This window comes from Diaporthe citri (assembly GCF_014595645.1).
Source record: "Diaporthe citri strain NFHF-8-4 chromosome Unknown scaffold_8, whole genome shotgun sequence".
NCBI lineage: Eukaryota > Fungi > Ascomycota > Sordariomycetes > Diaporthales > Diaporthaceae > Diaporthe > Diaporthe citri.
In genome coordinates, this window is record NW_025064853.1 from 3,060,334 (window position 1) to 3,075,100 (window position 14,767).

Here is a 14,767-nt window from a genome sequence, read left to right on the forward strand (position 1 = left end):
CGTGATGGTGTCATGCAAGGACTGTGACTCGTGCGGGCTTAGCTTGGTTGGGATTTGGACCAGACGGGAAGCGGCACCGTGGGCACTACGACATCCGCGGCTTGCATAGAGACTCACGGCAGTCTGAAGGATCCTCGGTAGAAGCTCTGTGACGTGATGGTGTGTGCGTTGGAAATTATGGCTCGTGATTGCAGCTGACCTACGACTCACAGCCTCTTTGCAAAATCCTACAAAATCCCGTTTACAAAAACAAGATATAATCATCCCACAACTCCGAGTCCCTGTTGGAAAGTGGACCAAATCCTTGATCATTACGAGGGGCTGGGGATCCCTACGAACACAGGATGTCCTCCCGTCTGCTCGGGACGACCCCGCGTTGCCTGGCTGCAGGTCGGATGCCCGGGCCGCACTACAGGAATACCGAACCTGGGTGCACCATACGAAAAAAGATGCCAGCTGTGGGTACTCCTAGGGTCGGAGAGGCAGGCGTGACCGGTCATGCAACGGCCTGCTCTGCTTCTCAGGTCCTCCTCCAAGCGTGCACGTTGTGATCGAGTGCCGGGGCATCTCACCAGTCTCTCACATTGCACCCCAGCACCGGCCTCGAGTCTCGACACGAACCGCCTTTCTCAGACCCTCGCACTGCCAATGTGGCCCCGCCTGGCCTTGGTACGCAAGTCCACCACCCTGCCGTTCCTGTGGTAGTTATGAGCGTTTCCTAGACGAGCCAAGGTTTTGTCGTTGTCTCTTAGCGGCCAGCAAGTCGTCACGATGCGAGGACGAGTCTCGCTCACTCAGGGGTGGCAGTACGCGGGGGACGGAAGGGACACCTGGCAGCCTGCGTCAGAGGTACCTGGCTCGATACACACCGACCTCCTCCACAATGGCCAGATCCCGGACCCGTTCGTCGACCTCAACGAGCTGGCAGTCCGCTGGGTCGCCGAGCGCGACTGGCGCTACCGAAGAACCATCTCGGCAGACGAGCTCCAGCCCAGGAACGGCCACCCCGCGGGACAGGAGCGAGTCGATCTGGTCTTCGAGGGTCTCGATACTTTCGCCACGGTCTTTCTCAATGGAAACAAGGTCCTGGTAACGGATAACATGTTCACAAGTCATCGCGTAGATGCCACGGACCTGCTCCGGCATGCCGGCAAAGACCTGAATGACGTCGAGCTGGAAATCGTGTTCGAGTCCGCCGCTGTCCGTGGCCGCCAGCTGGTCAAGGAGCATCCGGAATACAACTTCCTTGTCCGCCAGACAGAGGCGGGCCGTCTCCCGGTGAGAAAGGCACAGTATCACTGGGGCTGGGATTGGGGCCCGATGCTGGCGACTGCTGGCATCTGGCGGCCGGTGTATCTGGACCACTACCTCGCGCGACTCGACGACATCTCCGTCCCGTACAAACTCACCAAAGACCTGCAAAAGGTATCTGGAGAGGTCGACTTCAAAGTGGTGGCCGCGTCTCGGGAGGTTTGCGGAGATCTGGCAGTCCGATCAACGCTGCTCGGCCCAGATGGTGAGACTGTGGTGTTCGAGAAAGTTGTGCAGGTCTCTCCCGAGCAGTGGAGCGAGACGGACAATGCGTTGAAAGGACATGTCCCATTCAAGCTTGAGAACCCTCAACTGTGGTATCCTCATTCGTATGGGTCACCTAACCAATACAGGCTCAAAGTGGAACTCCTTTCCTCTGGGGAGGTGCTGGATGCGCAAACGAAGTGAGTACCAAATTGTGTTTATGACTGGCATGACGATGAAAAATGCAGGACTCCTACAACGGGTTATTTGTTTTGAAGCAAACATCAAAGCTGACCAAAGCCAATGCAGACACATCGGATTTCGCCGCTGTGAGATCATTCAAGAGCCTTGCGGATCGGGGGTGGGCACTACGTTCTACTTCCGCGTAAACAACGTCGATGTTTTTGCAGGAGGCTCATGCTGGATCCCAGCGGACAGCTTTCTATCGCGGATATCACCACAAAGATACCGGAATTGGGTGGAACTCATGGTGGATGGCAACCAGACCATGGTCAGGGTCTGGGGCGGAGGCATCTATGAGCACGATTCATTCTTCGATGCTTGTGACGAGCTGGGGCTCTTGGTCTGGCACGATTTCCAGTTTGCTTGTGGCAACTATCCAACCTACGGCTCATTTCTCAACAATGTGGAGGCAGAGGCAAGACAGAACATACGTCGGTTGAGAACTCACCCATCACTCGTCATTTGGGCCGGAAACAATGAGGACTACGAGACCGTGCAGGAACGCTACAAGCTCGACTACAATCCGGATGACAAGGACCCTCAGTCATGGCTGAATTCTTCATTTCCAGCTCGGTATATCTACGAGAGCCTGCTCCCCAAGGCCCTCGAGGAAGAGCATCCTGGCATGATCTATTTGCCCAGCAGCCCATGGAGCGGAAATGGGGAATCCGTCAAGGACAGGACGGTTGGCGATGCTCACGAATGGAACCTCTGGCACGGAAATATGGTCAAGATCCAAGACATTGACAAAATAGGCGGCAAGTTTGTCTCCGAGTTCGGCATGCAAGGCTATCCTCACATGGAAACACTGCAGCGCGCGATAACCCAACCAAAGGAGCTTGTCCCCGGCTCCATGACGATGGAATTTCACAACAAGGCCATTGGACATTCGTGGCGCATGGCACAGTACGTGCACGAGAACTTCAGACTTCCAGTCGACAACGACCTGGCTTCATTCGGGCACCTCACGCAAGTCATGCAGGCTGAGGCGATGCGCTCGGCGTACAAGTCATGGCGGAGAAAGTGGAACGACGCGAAGGAGTGCGGAGGCATCCTCGTGTGGCAACTCAACGACTGTTGGCCCGGTGTTTCCTGGGCGGTCGTCGACTATTATCTGGTTAAGAAGCCAGCCTACTACGCCATTTCCCGTGCACTAAGGTCTCTGGACATTTCGATTTCCAGATCCTATAACGACTGGACGCACACCACCATTAATCCCACGCTGGACGTTGGGCACACTAACCCTACTGCCGACAGATTCGATGGTGGGGAAATGACAGTTTGGATTTCTAGCTTCAAGCGTGAAAACATCACCGCAGAAGTGGAAATCCGGCTCATTTCTATCCGCACAGGCAAGGAGCGCACCGGGAGCCCAACGCAGGCTGCGGCCTGGAATCATACGGTCAAAGGCAACAATACCACTGACTGCGGCACCCACCGGCTCCCAGTAACTAAAATCCCGCCCGAGCTCGACGAACCTGACCCGTATGTGGTCCTCGCTACGCTCCGAGCAGACGGCAAGATCGTGGCAGACGACGTCGCCTGGCCGCAGCCGATCAAGTACCTCGAGCTCTCTGATCGGCAAGTATCGGTGTCTTTTGACGGCGTAAACGCGGTCCTGTCTGCGAAGAACCCAGTCAAGGGATTTGTGTTTGACGAGGTGGAGGGGATGAAGCTCGGCGACAATGGCTTCGACGTCGTTCCCGGGCTGGACAGAATCGTGAGTGTCAAGGCCCCGGCGTCTGTCTCGCGCCTGGGATACAGGTACATTGGCGGGCACGGCTCGGTATCATTGAAACCATGAGGAAATTCTACACATGACTCATTTCTTCATAGAAATCTTTGTTGCATCAGAAAAGTAGAAATGTCCTGCTCGAGACCAGCGACCGCAAGGGCTGCGCTTGGTGTGGTTTGACGCAACAAGTCGAGTTCAGGGGCTTGCGGAACTTTCCGTGGAACCACGGGACACGAGAAGAGAGAGACACTCTTGACCCTCTCAACTGTCCAATCCAGAGTTTCCAGACTATACAATGTGCCATGAATCAGCCCTCTGCCACTGGGCGAATGTGGGAATTGAGGTGGGCTGGCATGCAGGACTCGGAACGGTTTTTCATGGTAGTAGACTGCAGGCTCCTGTATAGTCTTCTAGAAGCATCCATTCCAGTCACGATTGCCTTAGTATATACAGGGCTGAAGTACAATATGTTTGAGTGTAGATGTAGACAATGCAATCTATGCAGCAACATGACAGCAGAATTAGGCAAGGTACCGTTGTCATGGGTCTTTGTCGAGAGTGAGTCAGGTGCGTACCGAAGGGTGAGCACTGTCCATTTGCCCAGTATCAACACGGACGTTATAGTACGAATATAAGCGCGGCACGGTAGGCGGCGTGTGAAACTGCTGATGACAAACGCTCACCAATCAGGCGTCTGACAGTGCTCCTATTTCAAAGCGCTCATTCGCCGACACCCGAGCTGAAGCGTGCGAGAGTACTAAAGCAAAGCAGCTGCATAACACTGTGTTGACTTCAGATCGAGTTTATAGACGAACTCAAGCGGCCAATGTTCATTTCAAACTTTGCAAAAACAGTCCTTGGAGCGCCAAAGCCACAGAAAATGACGCGAGGAGCTGTTGTCAGTGTCTCTCATGGCGGAGGTAAGTTAGTTACGCAAAGGGTCCTTGCTTGGGGAAGCGCAAACACACACAAGGCGGAAGTCTAACCTACTCAAAAAGGTCCCATGCCTGTTCTGGGAGACCCAGGCCATGCCAGCATCGTCAGATCGCTCAAGAAACGGGTCCCCGAGATCCTCAAGCTGGGAACACCAGAGGCACCAAGGGCCATCGTTGTCGTAACAGCCCACTGGTCCGAGGCACAACCAACCATCTCCTCTGGCAGCACACATTCGCTCTACTACGACTACGGCGGGTTCCCGAGGGAGGCCTACCAGCTGAGATACCCCGCGCCAGGGTCGCCCGAGGTCGCAGGCGAGGTCAGGCAGGCGCTCGAGGACGCCGGCCTGAAGCCCGTCCTGGACGAGAGGCGCGGCTGGGACCACGGCGTCTTCGTCCCCTTCATGCTCATCCACCCGGCCGCGGACGTGCCCATCGTGCAGCTGTCGGTGCTCCGCAGCGAGGACCCGGGGGAGCACGTCCGCATGGGCCGGGCGCTGCGGGGCCTGCGCGACTCGGGCGTGGCCGTCGTCGGCTCCGGGTTCGCGTCGCTGCACAACTTTGCGCTCATGGGGCCGCTCATGAGCGGGGGACCCGTCGGCCGTGAGGGAGGTCAGGGCCGTCACGGGCGCGTTTAACAGGGCGCTTACGGAGGCTGTGCAGGAGAAGGACGCGGAGGAGAGGGAGAAGAAGCTGGTGGGGTGGAGGACGTTCCCGAGGGCGTACGATATCCACCCGAGGCATGGGGCCGAGCATTTCATGCCGCTGCTTGTTTGTGCCGGTGCAGGAGGGGACGAGAAGGCGGGAGCGTATAAGGATGATTTTGTAGGGGTAGATATCTGGTCTTACTATTGGTCATGAGGATTTCATTTGAGTTATGCAGATGGCACACTCTCTCGCCAACAGAGGAGATGAGACATTGCAGAGGTGTTCTCCCGATGGTCCAGCTGAAGGTATTTTGGGTGGCTGGTGTCCCATTATCTCGCGGTTGGCAGAATCCTGCATGCGGCTCTTTCGGGTCCCATCCAGCCTGCCAGACTTGGCCGGGCTGGACGAGCACCAGACCTCCACATTGTTGAGCTCCAGACAGATGGGTCCCCGGCAAATCGTGACCAAAATGTCTAACTCCGATAGGCCCGCCACTAGTGTCTGCCCGCGAATGCGACTTAAGCGCGAAAAAAACATCATAGGGGTGTATTCTAGTAGTGGCCAACACTAAAGCAAATCCAGTCAGTCGGTATCTGACGATCTTACTAGTGCAATGACGTCGTCTAACTAACTCGCAAGAGAGTCGCCGTCGTTGAGGCAGAGATATCTGGGTTACCAGTCGACCAGCTCCGTATTGATGAGCGCCTGGACCAAGTTTGTTTTCACTGAGCCATTTTCCATAGAGAACAACAACCCTCACTCAAGACCAAACACGACAGGGATCGAGATCCCACCATGGCTGAACCAGACCTCCCCATACTGTCCCGCACTGCAACGTCAAGGTTCGCCGTCCTCGTCTTTAGCCGGACAAATGGCTATCGCCACGAGTCCATCGAAGCCGGCGTCGCCGCGCTCAAGGACCTCGCCATCTCGTCCCATGATTCGCCTCTGCCTTTCACCGTGGACGCAACCGAGGACGCCATCGTGTTCAACCCGGCCACGCTGGCTCAATACCGGGCCATAGTATTCCTACAGGCGTCGGGGGAATTCTTCGACAACGAGCTCCAGCTGGACGCGCTGAAACAGTTCGTGCGGTCTGGGGGTGGCATCGTGGGGGTCCACTGCGCGTCGACGGGGCTTCCGTCGAGCGAGTGGTACGGGCGTATGATCGGGGGTGTCTTTACGAATCACCCCGTGCCACAGAATGGGACGGTCATTGTGGAGGACCCAGAGCACCCTATCCTATCGAATGGTGTGGCTTCCCTCGGTCCGGGGAAATCCATTGACGGGAGTAAACTGGAATTTGAGTGGCACGATGAGTGGTACAATTTCGCGACGAATCCAAGGCTGCAGGACGGGGTGCGTGTGCTACTGACGGCGAGGGAGACGAGCTACGAGGGGGGTGACATGGGCGAGGACCACCCCATCGCTTGGTGTCATGAATTTGAAGGTGGCAAGGTGTTCTACACTGCCTTGGGCCACTTCGACAAGGCATATCAAGATCTTTCGTTCATGGGCCAGCTGGTTAATGGTATCATTTGGGCGGCCGGGCTGTGAAGTCAGATATTAGGGGTTGTGTGTCCGAGCGTCTGCACTATCGGATGTTCGGAGATGATAATTAGAAGAGGTGGGCATTTCAATAGCCTTTTAATCACCCATATGGCCATGGGTAAAAGGAATGATGCAATATGTCGGCATTTCAAAAAGAGATACATTATATTTGCACCCTGGAGCGCACGAGCATCCTCAAGTCATACGATATCAAATGGCCTATGCCCGTGTCAGGTAACATATATATTGGCAATCGTTTTCAGGCAGCTGGTAGACCCTGAATGATATTTGTGGTGATATCCAACATGGTGTCTCTTATATCGAGCTCCTAGTAAAGCAGTGAGTTGAAGGCTGGAGAACAGAAAGTCCCCGGCGCATTTTTCCTGGCCCTCAAGAGAATAGAAGAATGACCCAAGTCCCGTCCCCGATTCCGGGTCGTGTCTCCTGCACAAAAGTGTGTCCCTCTTCTGCAGGCTCGCAGCGGGTTGGTACATGAACTTTACGTGAATATGCAATCCATCGCAGCTACTGGGTCTCCTGAAACATGCAGGAAGGTCTCCTTCAAACAGGTTGACCACCATCCCAAGCCAGCCTCGTCTCCATAGTCCCGTCATTCGTCCGAAGGTTAGCATGCATCACAAGCAACACCCGTGATGCGCCACAATTCTAAATCACTGCAGTAGTGATGGTTTTCTAGCCTGAAATGGTACTCTTTTGCTTGCATGTCAACAAATCATTCGCGTGGAATTCTTGATCTTCTGCCGAATTTCTTGGCGGCCTTGCTGCGTCGGCAGTGGGATATGGATTGCAACGTCGATAAAGAAGCGACCGAAGCGTGACGATGGTCACGCCGCAAACTGCCGATTCTGGAACCGTCGTTGCATTGTATTAATGAAGGTCACAGCGTAGTTGAAACGAGCGTAGTGGACAGCCTTACGGGGCCAATCACCTCTTCTAGACTCTTCACTTTGATGGGGAGGATACTCTGGAGGCCGTGTGTGCGCCCGACGGCCTGGGAAGACTGATTGAATACGAGTCTATCATATTCATGAAGTCTAAAAGCCGAAGCTTGAGCACAAAGGAGCGCACATAACCCTTTTCTCTCTTACTTTTACCTTAAAAAGCTAATATTATTTTTAAGGTGACGCATAAACAAGAAAAGAAAGTCAAGGGACCCTTCGCCGACGCCACGGAAGTTATGAATTAGGCTTCTTTGTCAGGTTTCCCTGTAGAATCCATCTTGATTCCTCGGCTGTGCTGATAAACCCCCAACCCCGCCTTCGTTTTGTGGCGTCTAGAACCATTATGCCCAACGGGTTCGAACCTTGACTTCATGCAGTGGTCTAGACGCTAGCTCGAAGCTTCATTCGACCCCTAAGAACATCCTGTACGTATGTAGTGTGACGACTGACCGGGTCGGTTTTCAGAGCTTGACCCTTGAAGCACTGGCGTGGACTTTCGCCGAAGGATTGGATCCGTCGGTGTTTCTCCACATGCAGGCACGACGTATTGCTATATGCCGGGTTCAAGCTAGCAGGCTGTGTCGTGTCGGACAGTGAAAGAATCCGAAGAGGTTGTACTGTACGGTTGCATCTGGAGAGGGGCTTGGGAACCATTAAACATACCCGTTAAGAGTTGCACCAGACGGTGGACTAGCCATTTCGCCTTTCTGGGTAGGTAATAGGTATCGCAGGGGCTGTCGCGACTTCGCGTTTCGTCGGCTTCCAATTCTAGTGTGCCGGCCTTGTACGGATACCGCCGATGGTGCTGACATTGCTGCTGCCACTGACACTGCATCAGGCGTGGGAAATTGTTGGGAGGAACTTCAAGTTTAACATCAAGGTTTGCTGTGAATCCAAAACATTCCATTGACATGCCTCTAGTCATCGTCATCGGACAGCACAAATGCTTTTTTTGGGTGCCAAGTCTCCCCGGTGTGCTCAAGACTTCAGGGGTAAGGTTTTCTGATCCGTGGCTCTGCGAAAGTTTCCGGTCTCAGGCAGGCACAATCCGCGGCTTAACTTCAGCTGGCCGGCGGCTGTACCACAATTCCACGTGGGCCGTCAAGCCGAACTTTGTTGATGTGTTACAATTCAACGTGTTGAGGTACCGTCCGGCACACGTCCCCGCGAAGCTTGAGTGGGTCACAGACGATCAACTGAGCCCACATTCAAGTTACATTCCTCGGCGCATGTAACATTCACACAATTCCGTAGATGAAGGCGGTCTGCCCAGGCCGGAGCCGTCATGGTTGAGCAGGTCTCACCGTGGAACGTGGACCATCCTGCCAATCCGTGGCACTGGGGCGGAGGGTTTGCCATCCACCAATTGCTTACCTTGTTGGTCACGCCAGCCAAGGGGAACAAAAGCAGTAGAACATTTCAAAGCTCGGTCACTCATGCGATGAAGCACCCAATATTCCCGCAGATTGAATCAGCCCGGCCTGACTTTGATTCACCTTTGGATATGTCGTCAATGTACATACTGTTGGCATCTCATCTCACCGTCATCTCATCAAGTTTTATTGAATAGATAGATAGCTGTGAAATAAGTACAGTAAATTGCTTTGTGGCATCTGATAAAACATTAAAAAGAATTAGAGAGAATCCACCCTCTGAGTAACAACAGTGGTCGTTTGGATCCCAGCCAACGAGTCACTGCGCGCAGCTGGCATTTCCGATTGCCGACTTCCTTTTTTCCCTCCAGTCACCGTCACGTTGTACATGATCGGCAACTCGAGACCGCCCCCGGAGCCTCTGCTCCCATTCCCCCTCAGCGCATCAGTGTCGCTGTCGCCATCGGCCGGGTAGACGCTCTTGACAGCCGTGTTGCCGGTCCTGGACCTGTTGTACATCTTCCCCATGCTCTTTCCAGAGAGCCCGTTGTACTGTCCCGTCCGTCCTGATACTGTCGACTTGAAGAAGCGAGGCAGAATAAGCGCAAACAGCGGTCGAAGAGTCGGCAGGCAGGCTGCAAGTACACCAATGGATAGCTCGATGAATGACCAGACGGCGGCGTCGGTGTTGTCCCAGCTTGGATCGGTCGATTCTCCTGCGACCTTGAGGGTCTTCATCCGATAGATGGAAATAATACATGTACTAGAAGAGACATTTAGCTTTGATACCAATACGTGATGATTTCGGTGGACAACTTACAGGAAACCGAGGCAAAACACGCCCATCAACATGATCTTCTGCTTCTTGGGCAGCTGCAGGTTCTTGATGACCGGCAGCGGCATGCTGAAGATGACGAAATCCGAGACCAAGTTGATCGACGCCATGACATACCAGATGGCGAGCTGGTTCAGGCATTTCCCGGGCACACTTGGGTCCCAGAAATTCGAGACGGGATTGCAGACCAGAGGCAGCAGGATCGAGAGGGTGAGCGCCCAGGCGCCCTCGAAGGCGAGCCCAGCCATGGTGAGCTTCTGCATGACGGGCCCGGTGAAGATGCGGCGGTACTGCAGCAGGATGGACATCTTGACGACGCACGTCGCGACGTTGTACACGACAACGGAGGCGTAGAACGCCTTCATGTACGGGGTGAAGTTTTCTGGGAGCATGATCCAGACATGACGACCCAGTCCCCATTTTGTTTCTGGTTGGAATATCATGTCAGAAAACGAGTTCATGATGACAAGACGAAAGGATGCAGCCAAGACATCCTCATAGGTGGGTCTCTAACAAGACGATAGACTTGAAAATGGTCTGGAAAGTGACATACCGAGTCCAATCGCTACAGCTGCTCCTATAGTGAGTATCTGCGCTACCCCCATCACCGCATCGTCGGGCCCGAATGTCCGCAGGATGCGGGCGCGGGTGAAGATGCGCAGGACGACGACCGCCGTGGAGATGACGGTCGCCAGGCTCAGGATGGAGACGATGAAGGTGACCTGTGACTGCCCATCGAGGGAGTGGTCGACGTTCGGTCCCCCGGATCCTCCAATGTTCGACATTGTGCGTTTGTTGCTGCTGTGACGTAGTTCCGAAATATGTTTCTTCCCTTCTCCCTGTGTCTCTCGTCGTAAGACCTTGTCACGACTGACTCGTTTGCTGATTTGTTTGAACCGCAAATCTACGACGGCCGAGCGTAGAGATCCCCCAGATATATCAGGTCACATAAAAGTGTGGGTGGTCTGGCTGGCAAAGGTCCGACAGCCCTGCGAAGGGTTGTAACTCAGGTCGATATAAGTTGTTCGGCCGATAGTGGTCCGATCATGGTTGAGGAAGAGGTCAGTGCCGGAACAAGACGACGTCCAGATGGGGCCCGCAGATATATTTCAAGTCTTCATGCAGGATATCCACGTCCCTCGCTGCTAGACAGTGCTAGTCCACGTCTAGAAGCGCAAATCACCCCCGTCGACCAAACCCAAACTAAAAAGGCCTGGGTGCTCGTCGAGGTACCGAGGTCAGTCAGGGGGAAGTATCCCTCGACCATTCCTGTTACCCCCTGTCTAGGTATGCATGTCGACCGGGCCCCTGCAAAAGTGCGCTCATCCCAACTGCCAGATCTGCGAAACAGAGTTGAGACCTGGGAGTGCCTTTGGACGGGGATTTAGCCCGCAAGACTATTACGAACGTCGACCTGACGGACCCGTGGCCAGCAAGCCATATCCCGGAGCGGTGTCCAACCGTGGCTGCTACGGCGAATATCCAACAAAGGGAAGGAGGAACGGGTGCTTAGGGTTCACCACCCACCAGGAAATGATGCATACGGCCTAGTGGTGCCATTGGCTTAGGAGTAGGAGCTTCCGGTGCAGACTAGTCGGGGTGCTAGCATGCCAGGGTAGCATCCGGTACGATGAAGCGTAAGGTAGGGGCAAAAGTAGGGGCATCGCAGTCACCGCAGCACTGTACCTGAAAAGGTATGGATTTCCCGGCAAAATGCAACCGGAAAGCTACTCCACCACGACCACAACAGCAAGCACTTCATCGTGGTTGTTGGTGATGGAGGTGCTATACGCAAATTGTGTGGCTTTCACCGGTTATGAAACTGCAGGGAAGCTCCATGTTTGCCACCCCTTGCCCATAGTTCCAGATTTTAAGACTCGCTCGAGTACTCTGTGGCCCTCGCCTAGCGGGAGGCTCACGTGGCGCAGATCTTGGTTAGATAGACAGTAGACTAGCAAGAGCTGTCAAGAGAGGCACAGACGGGAGGGAGGCAGCCATAGCACGCACATCACCCACCAGCACGTCGAGCCGTGGGTGGCAGTTGGAGATCTCAAGATGGCAGCCCCTCGGTACCACGGATTCCCATCGCCCCATGGCTGGTGGCATGAAGTCTGACGCGACGTGTCTCGTGTGGCCCAGCCCATCTGACTTGGTGCGAATCTCTGGGGCAGTGTGTGTGGTGGCCACAATTCACCGTGGCGGAAAGCCATTTCTCTTGGCACTTGCGCACTTGGGGGGTCGTCGGGGATTTGGAGCAGCAGAGCGGCGGCCCCTGGGCAAATCTTCCCTCGCTCCGGCACGATGGAACTACCTTGCAGGAAATGAGACGCGGGCTGCCAGACGATCCGGGGACACTAGGAACGTCGACGACTGCGTATTCCAGGGGAGTACGGAGCAGACAGTAGACACCATCGACACACATGATGCTACTCTCTGCACAGAACGCTGCATAGGTCCCCAGGGCGAGTGCTACGCTGTCCGGACGTCGAATTGCAAGGTCGGCCACTCATCGGACGCCGCTCGCCGTGGGTCGGCAGATCGTCGCGTCAGTCGCAATTCTTTCTTTAATGGGGCTATGCCGCTCTGCCCAGGTACCTAAATGTGCTCCACCTCGACTGGGATTCCACTATGGACCCGCCGAGAAACTCTCCGATACCCAAGTCGCTGCGATCGCGATTTAATGCGCGAATGAGGAGTCCACTGTTCCACTCTCCCACGCGTCACTGACTGTGTACATGCGCAAGCACTTTTTCACATGCGTGCGTGCGGCACTTGGAGTATCCGCGTAAGAAGATCCTAATCTGAATCTGGATGCCCGATCATCTCTTCAAACAGACGAAGAGCGCCCCCAGATTTCAAGGCGGTGCTAGCCGGCATCGATCGGGACAGGAGCACCCTGCCAATGTCCCCAAGGTCTGTGGTATAGTCCCGTCGGCCGCCGGAATCCACTTGGCGGAGCCCGTGGCGGGTGACAAGCTGGACATCGCCAGAGTTCCAATTTGCCGGGACGGGCGGGACGCAGCCGGACGATGTCGACTAGAGTGAAGAGGAATGTCGACCTTCCCAACACAATAATCACCTGTCCGAGGCCAGGGCCGCCCAGCGACGGCCAGGGGCGCAGTGCAGTCTCGGTCCTCGGAGAGGGGCACCATGGAAAGGGTGCAAGGCCGTCCGTCCCCCGACTTCCCATCCCTACTAGCTTCCTCGAGGACAGCGTTGCAGCCGCAGCGAACATGAACGCTTGGCCTAGGACTGTCGCGGAAAGGTGAGCGAGGCTAGTGCTCGACGGACAGTCACAGAAAATTGCCAACCGTCCGAGCGTCATCCAAGCATTGACAAGAAGAGTTTAACACCCTCTGTGTGTCTGCGTCTGGACTCTGCCTGTCCTCTCGCGGGCGTGTCTGTGGCCAAGGCCGGCGGCCCCGACTTACATAGGGCTACAAGCCTATAGTCTAGTATAGTTGGATAGTTGTCTCTGATCTTGACGGCGGCCCCATATTCGGCTCGACCCCGAGGGCACAGACGTTGTCAAAGACGTTATCGTTGATGCCGTCTGTGCGATGGGCTGGCTGAAAGAAAGGCGCTCAACGGCCTGACCTGCTGCGGTGAGTCTCGAGAAGTCCAGACCAGTCTCCAGAGTCTGTGTGCGATAAAGACTAAGTGTATGGGGTAACAAGTTACCGTCGGTATCCTCGTGGAGCGATGGACAAAGCCGGGCCAGTCCAATAGTGAGGGTCATGAGGAGATAGTTTAATGTTGATATTCAGGCCGGCAGCTCTGGATAGGTGTTTGGCGACAGCATCCGAAAGTCAAGATCCGGCCCGGAATCAGGCGTGGGTCCCCTAAAATACCAAGCCTTGTTGACAAGATTGCGGCATCAAGGTGCCTGGGCTAGTGTAGAGCTAAAAGTGACAGGGAGCGGTTGTCTTGGGCTCCGGATCACGGCATCGACGATGTCTGATATCGAAATGTGGATCCCACGAGTCAACAAGAATCTACAAAGGGAAGTGCTCTACGGCAGCATCCGGGCCATCCGCCTACGTGCTCAGGTGTTTGTTGCTGTCATTCGGCTCTCAGCGGTGACTTTGACGATCGAAATAAACCAGATCGGCGGCAGCTGGGCTCACCATATGGAGCTTGACCCCTAAAGACTGCATAGGTCAAGGCTTATATCTGGGGGGAGCCTGTCAAGGATTTACAACGCATCTCCACACGCGACTTTTTCTTTCTAACACAAATAGGGTTGAGATCGAGGCAAGCAACTGCACGAAGGAATATCGTCCTGGCACTTTCAGCAGGGCGATTTATCAGCGATGCCCCTGTTTGAGCTTCATGCTGCTGTGGGTAGAGCAAATTATGTCTCTGTTTCGTAGTGGCCTACAAAACTCGAAAGCACATCACTTGGGCAAAACGCCATGGATGAGAACTAACGAGCAGATCGCATAATCCAGCATGCCCAGACTCGCGCCACGAGGCTGCATCTGTTTCCATCCCCGGCAAAACACACACACGCACGCTCACACGCATGCGCATACGCTCACGTGCACACACACACGCGCACACCTCGTCTGATTACCCTGATAACCTAACCCACAAGCATCGGTCGGTCAGCCACCCGGAGATCTACACGCCCAAACGACTTCTCTGCTAGGACAGAGGAAGCCATGCAACCCAGAAGTCAAAGCGCAACAACCCCCAGGCCTGACGTTGGACCCGGGGTACCGGGGAAGCCCATCTACGTACTAGACTGCGGATTTACAGGAACACACATGGGCAGCCTCGAGGCTTTTGCCTTGCCTGGACATCATGCCCGAGGCTCGAGACTACATCATCAAGAATCCGTTGGCCAGAAATCATTCCGATGTGCATCGGTCCCCCTTCTGGCCAGGAAGGAGTGTGACGAGGCCACTGGGCTTGATGTCCGCGATGGCTTCTTGCTCTAGCTCCAAGAGTACCCCCTTCCTGCGGAG

At 54.9% G+C, this 14,767-nt stretch overlaps 4 protein-coding genes across 4 annotated transcripts; 3 read left to right on the top strand and 1 right to left on the bottom strand.

Annotated features, from left to right (window-relative positions):
* Positions 1-771: 771 nt before the first annotated feature.
* On the top strand, positions 772-3,562 carry INS49_015174 (uncharacterized protein; the record flags this gene model as incomplete). Its single annotated transcript, XM_043175860.1, has 2 exons — positions 772-1,715; positions 1,825-3,562. 2 exons carry the CDS (start codon positions 772-774, stop codon positions 3,560-3,562), a joined length of 2,682 nt encoding a protein of 893 aa, XP_043020817.1.
* An 811-nt stretch (positions 3,563-4,373) lies between these two features.
* On the top strand, positions 4,374-5,289 carry INS49_015175 (uncharacterized protein; the record flags this gene model as incomplete). Its single annotated transcript, XM_043175861.1, has 3 exons — positions 4,374-4,413; positions 4,492-5,024; positions 5,092-5,289. The coding sequence occupies 3 exons, from the start codon at positions 4,374-4,376 to the stop codon at positions 5,287-5,289; spliced, it is 771 nt and encodes a 256-aa protein (XP_043020818.1).
* Positions 5,290-5,871: 582 nt separating this feature from the next.
* On the top strand, positions 5,872-6,633 carry INS49_015176 (uncharacterized protein; the record flags this gene model as incomplete). Its single annotated transcript, XM_043175862.1, has 1 exon — positions 5,872-6,633. One exon carries the CDS (start codon positions 5,872-5,874, stop codon positions 6,631-6,633), a length of 762 nt encoding a protein of 253 aa, XP_043020819.1.
* Positions 6,634-9,223: 2,590 nt separating this feature from the next.
* On the bottom strand, positions 9,224-10,582 carry INS49_015177 (uncharacterized protein; the record flags this gene model as incomplete). Its single annotated transcript, XM_043175863.1, has 3 exons — positions 9,224-9,725; positions 9,783-10,224; positions 10,351-10,582. The coding sequence occupies 3 exons, from the start codon at positions 10,580-10,582 to the stop codon at positions 9,224-9,226; spliced, it is 1,176 nt and encodes a 391-aa protein (XP_043020820.1).
* Between the last annotated feature and the right edge of the window lie 4,185 nt (positions 10,583-14,767).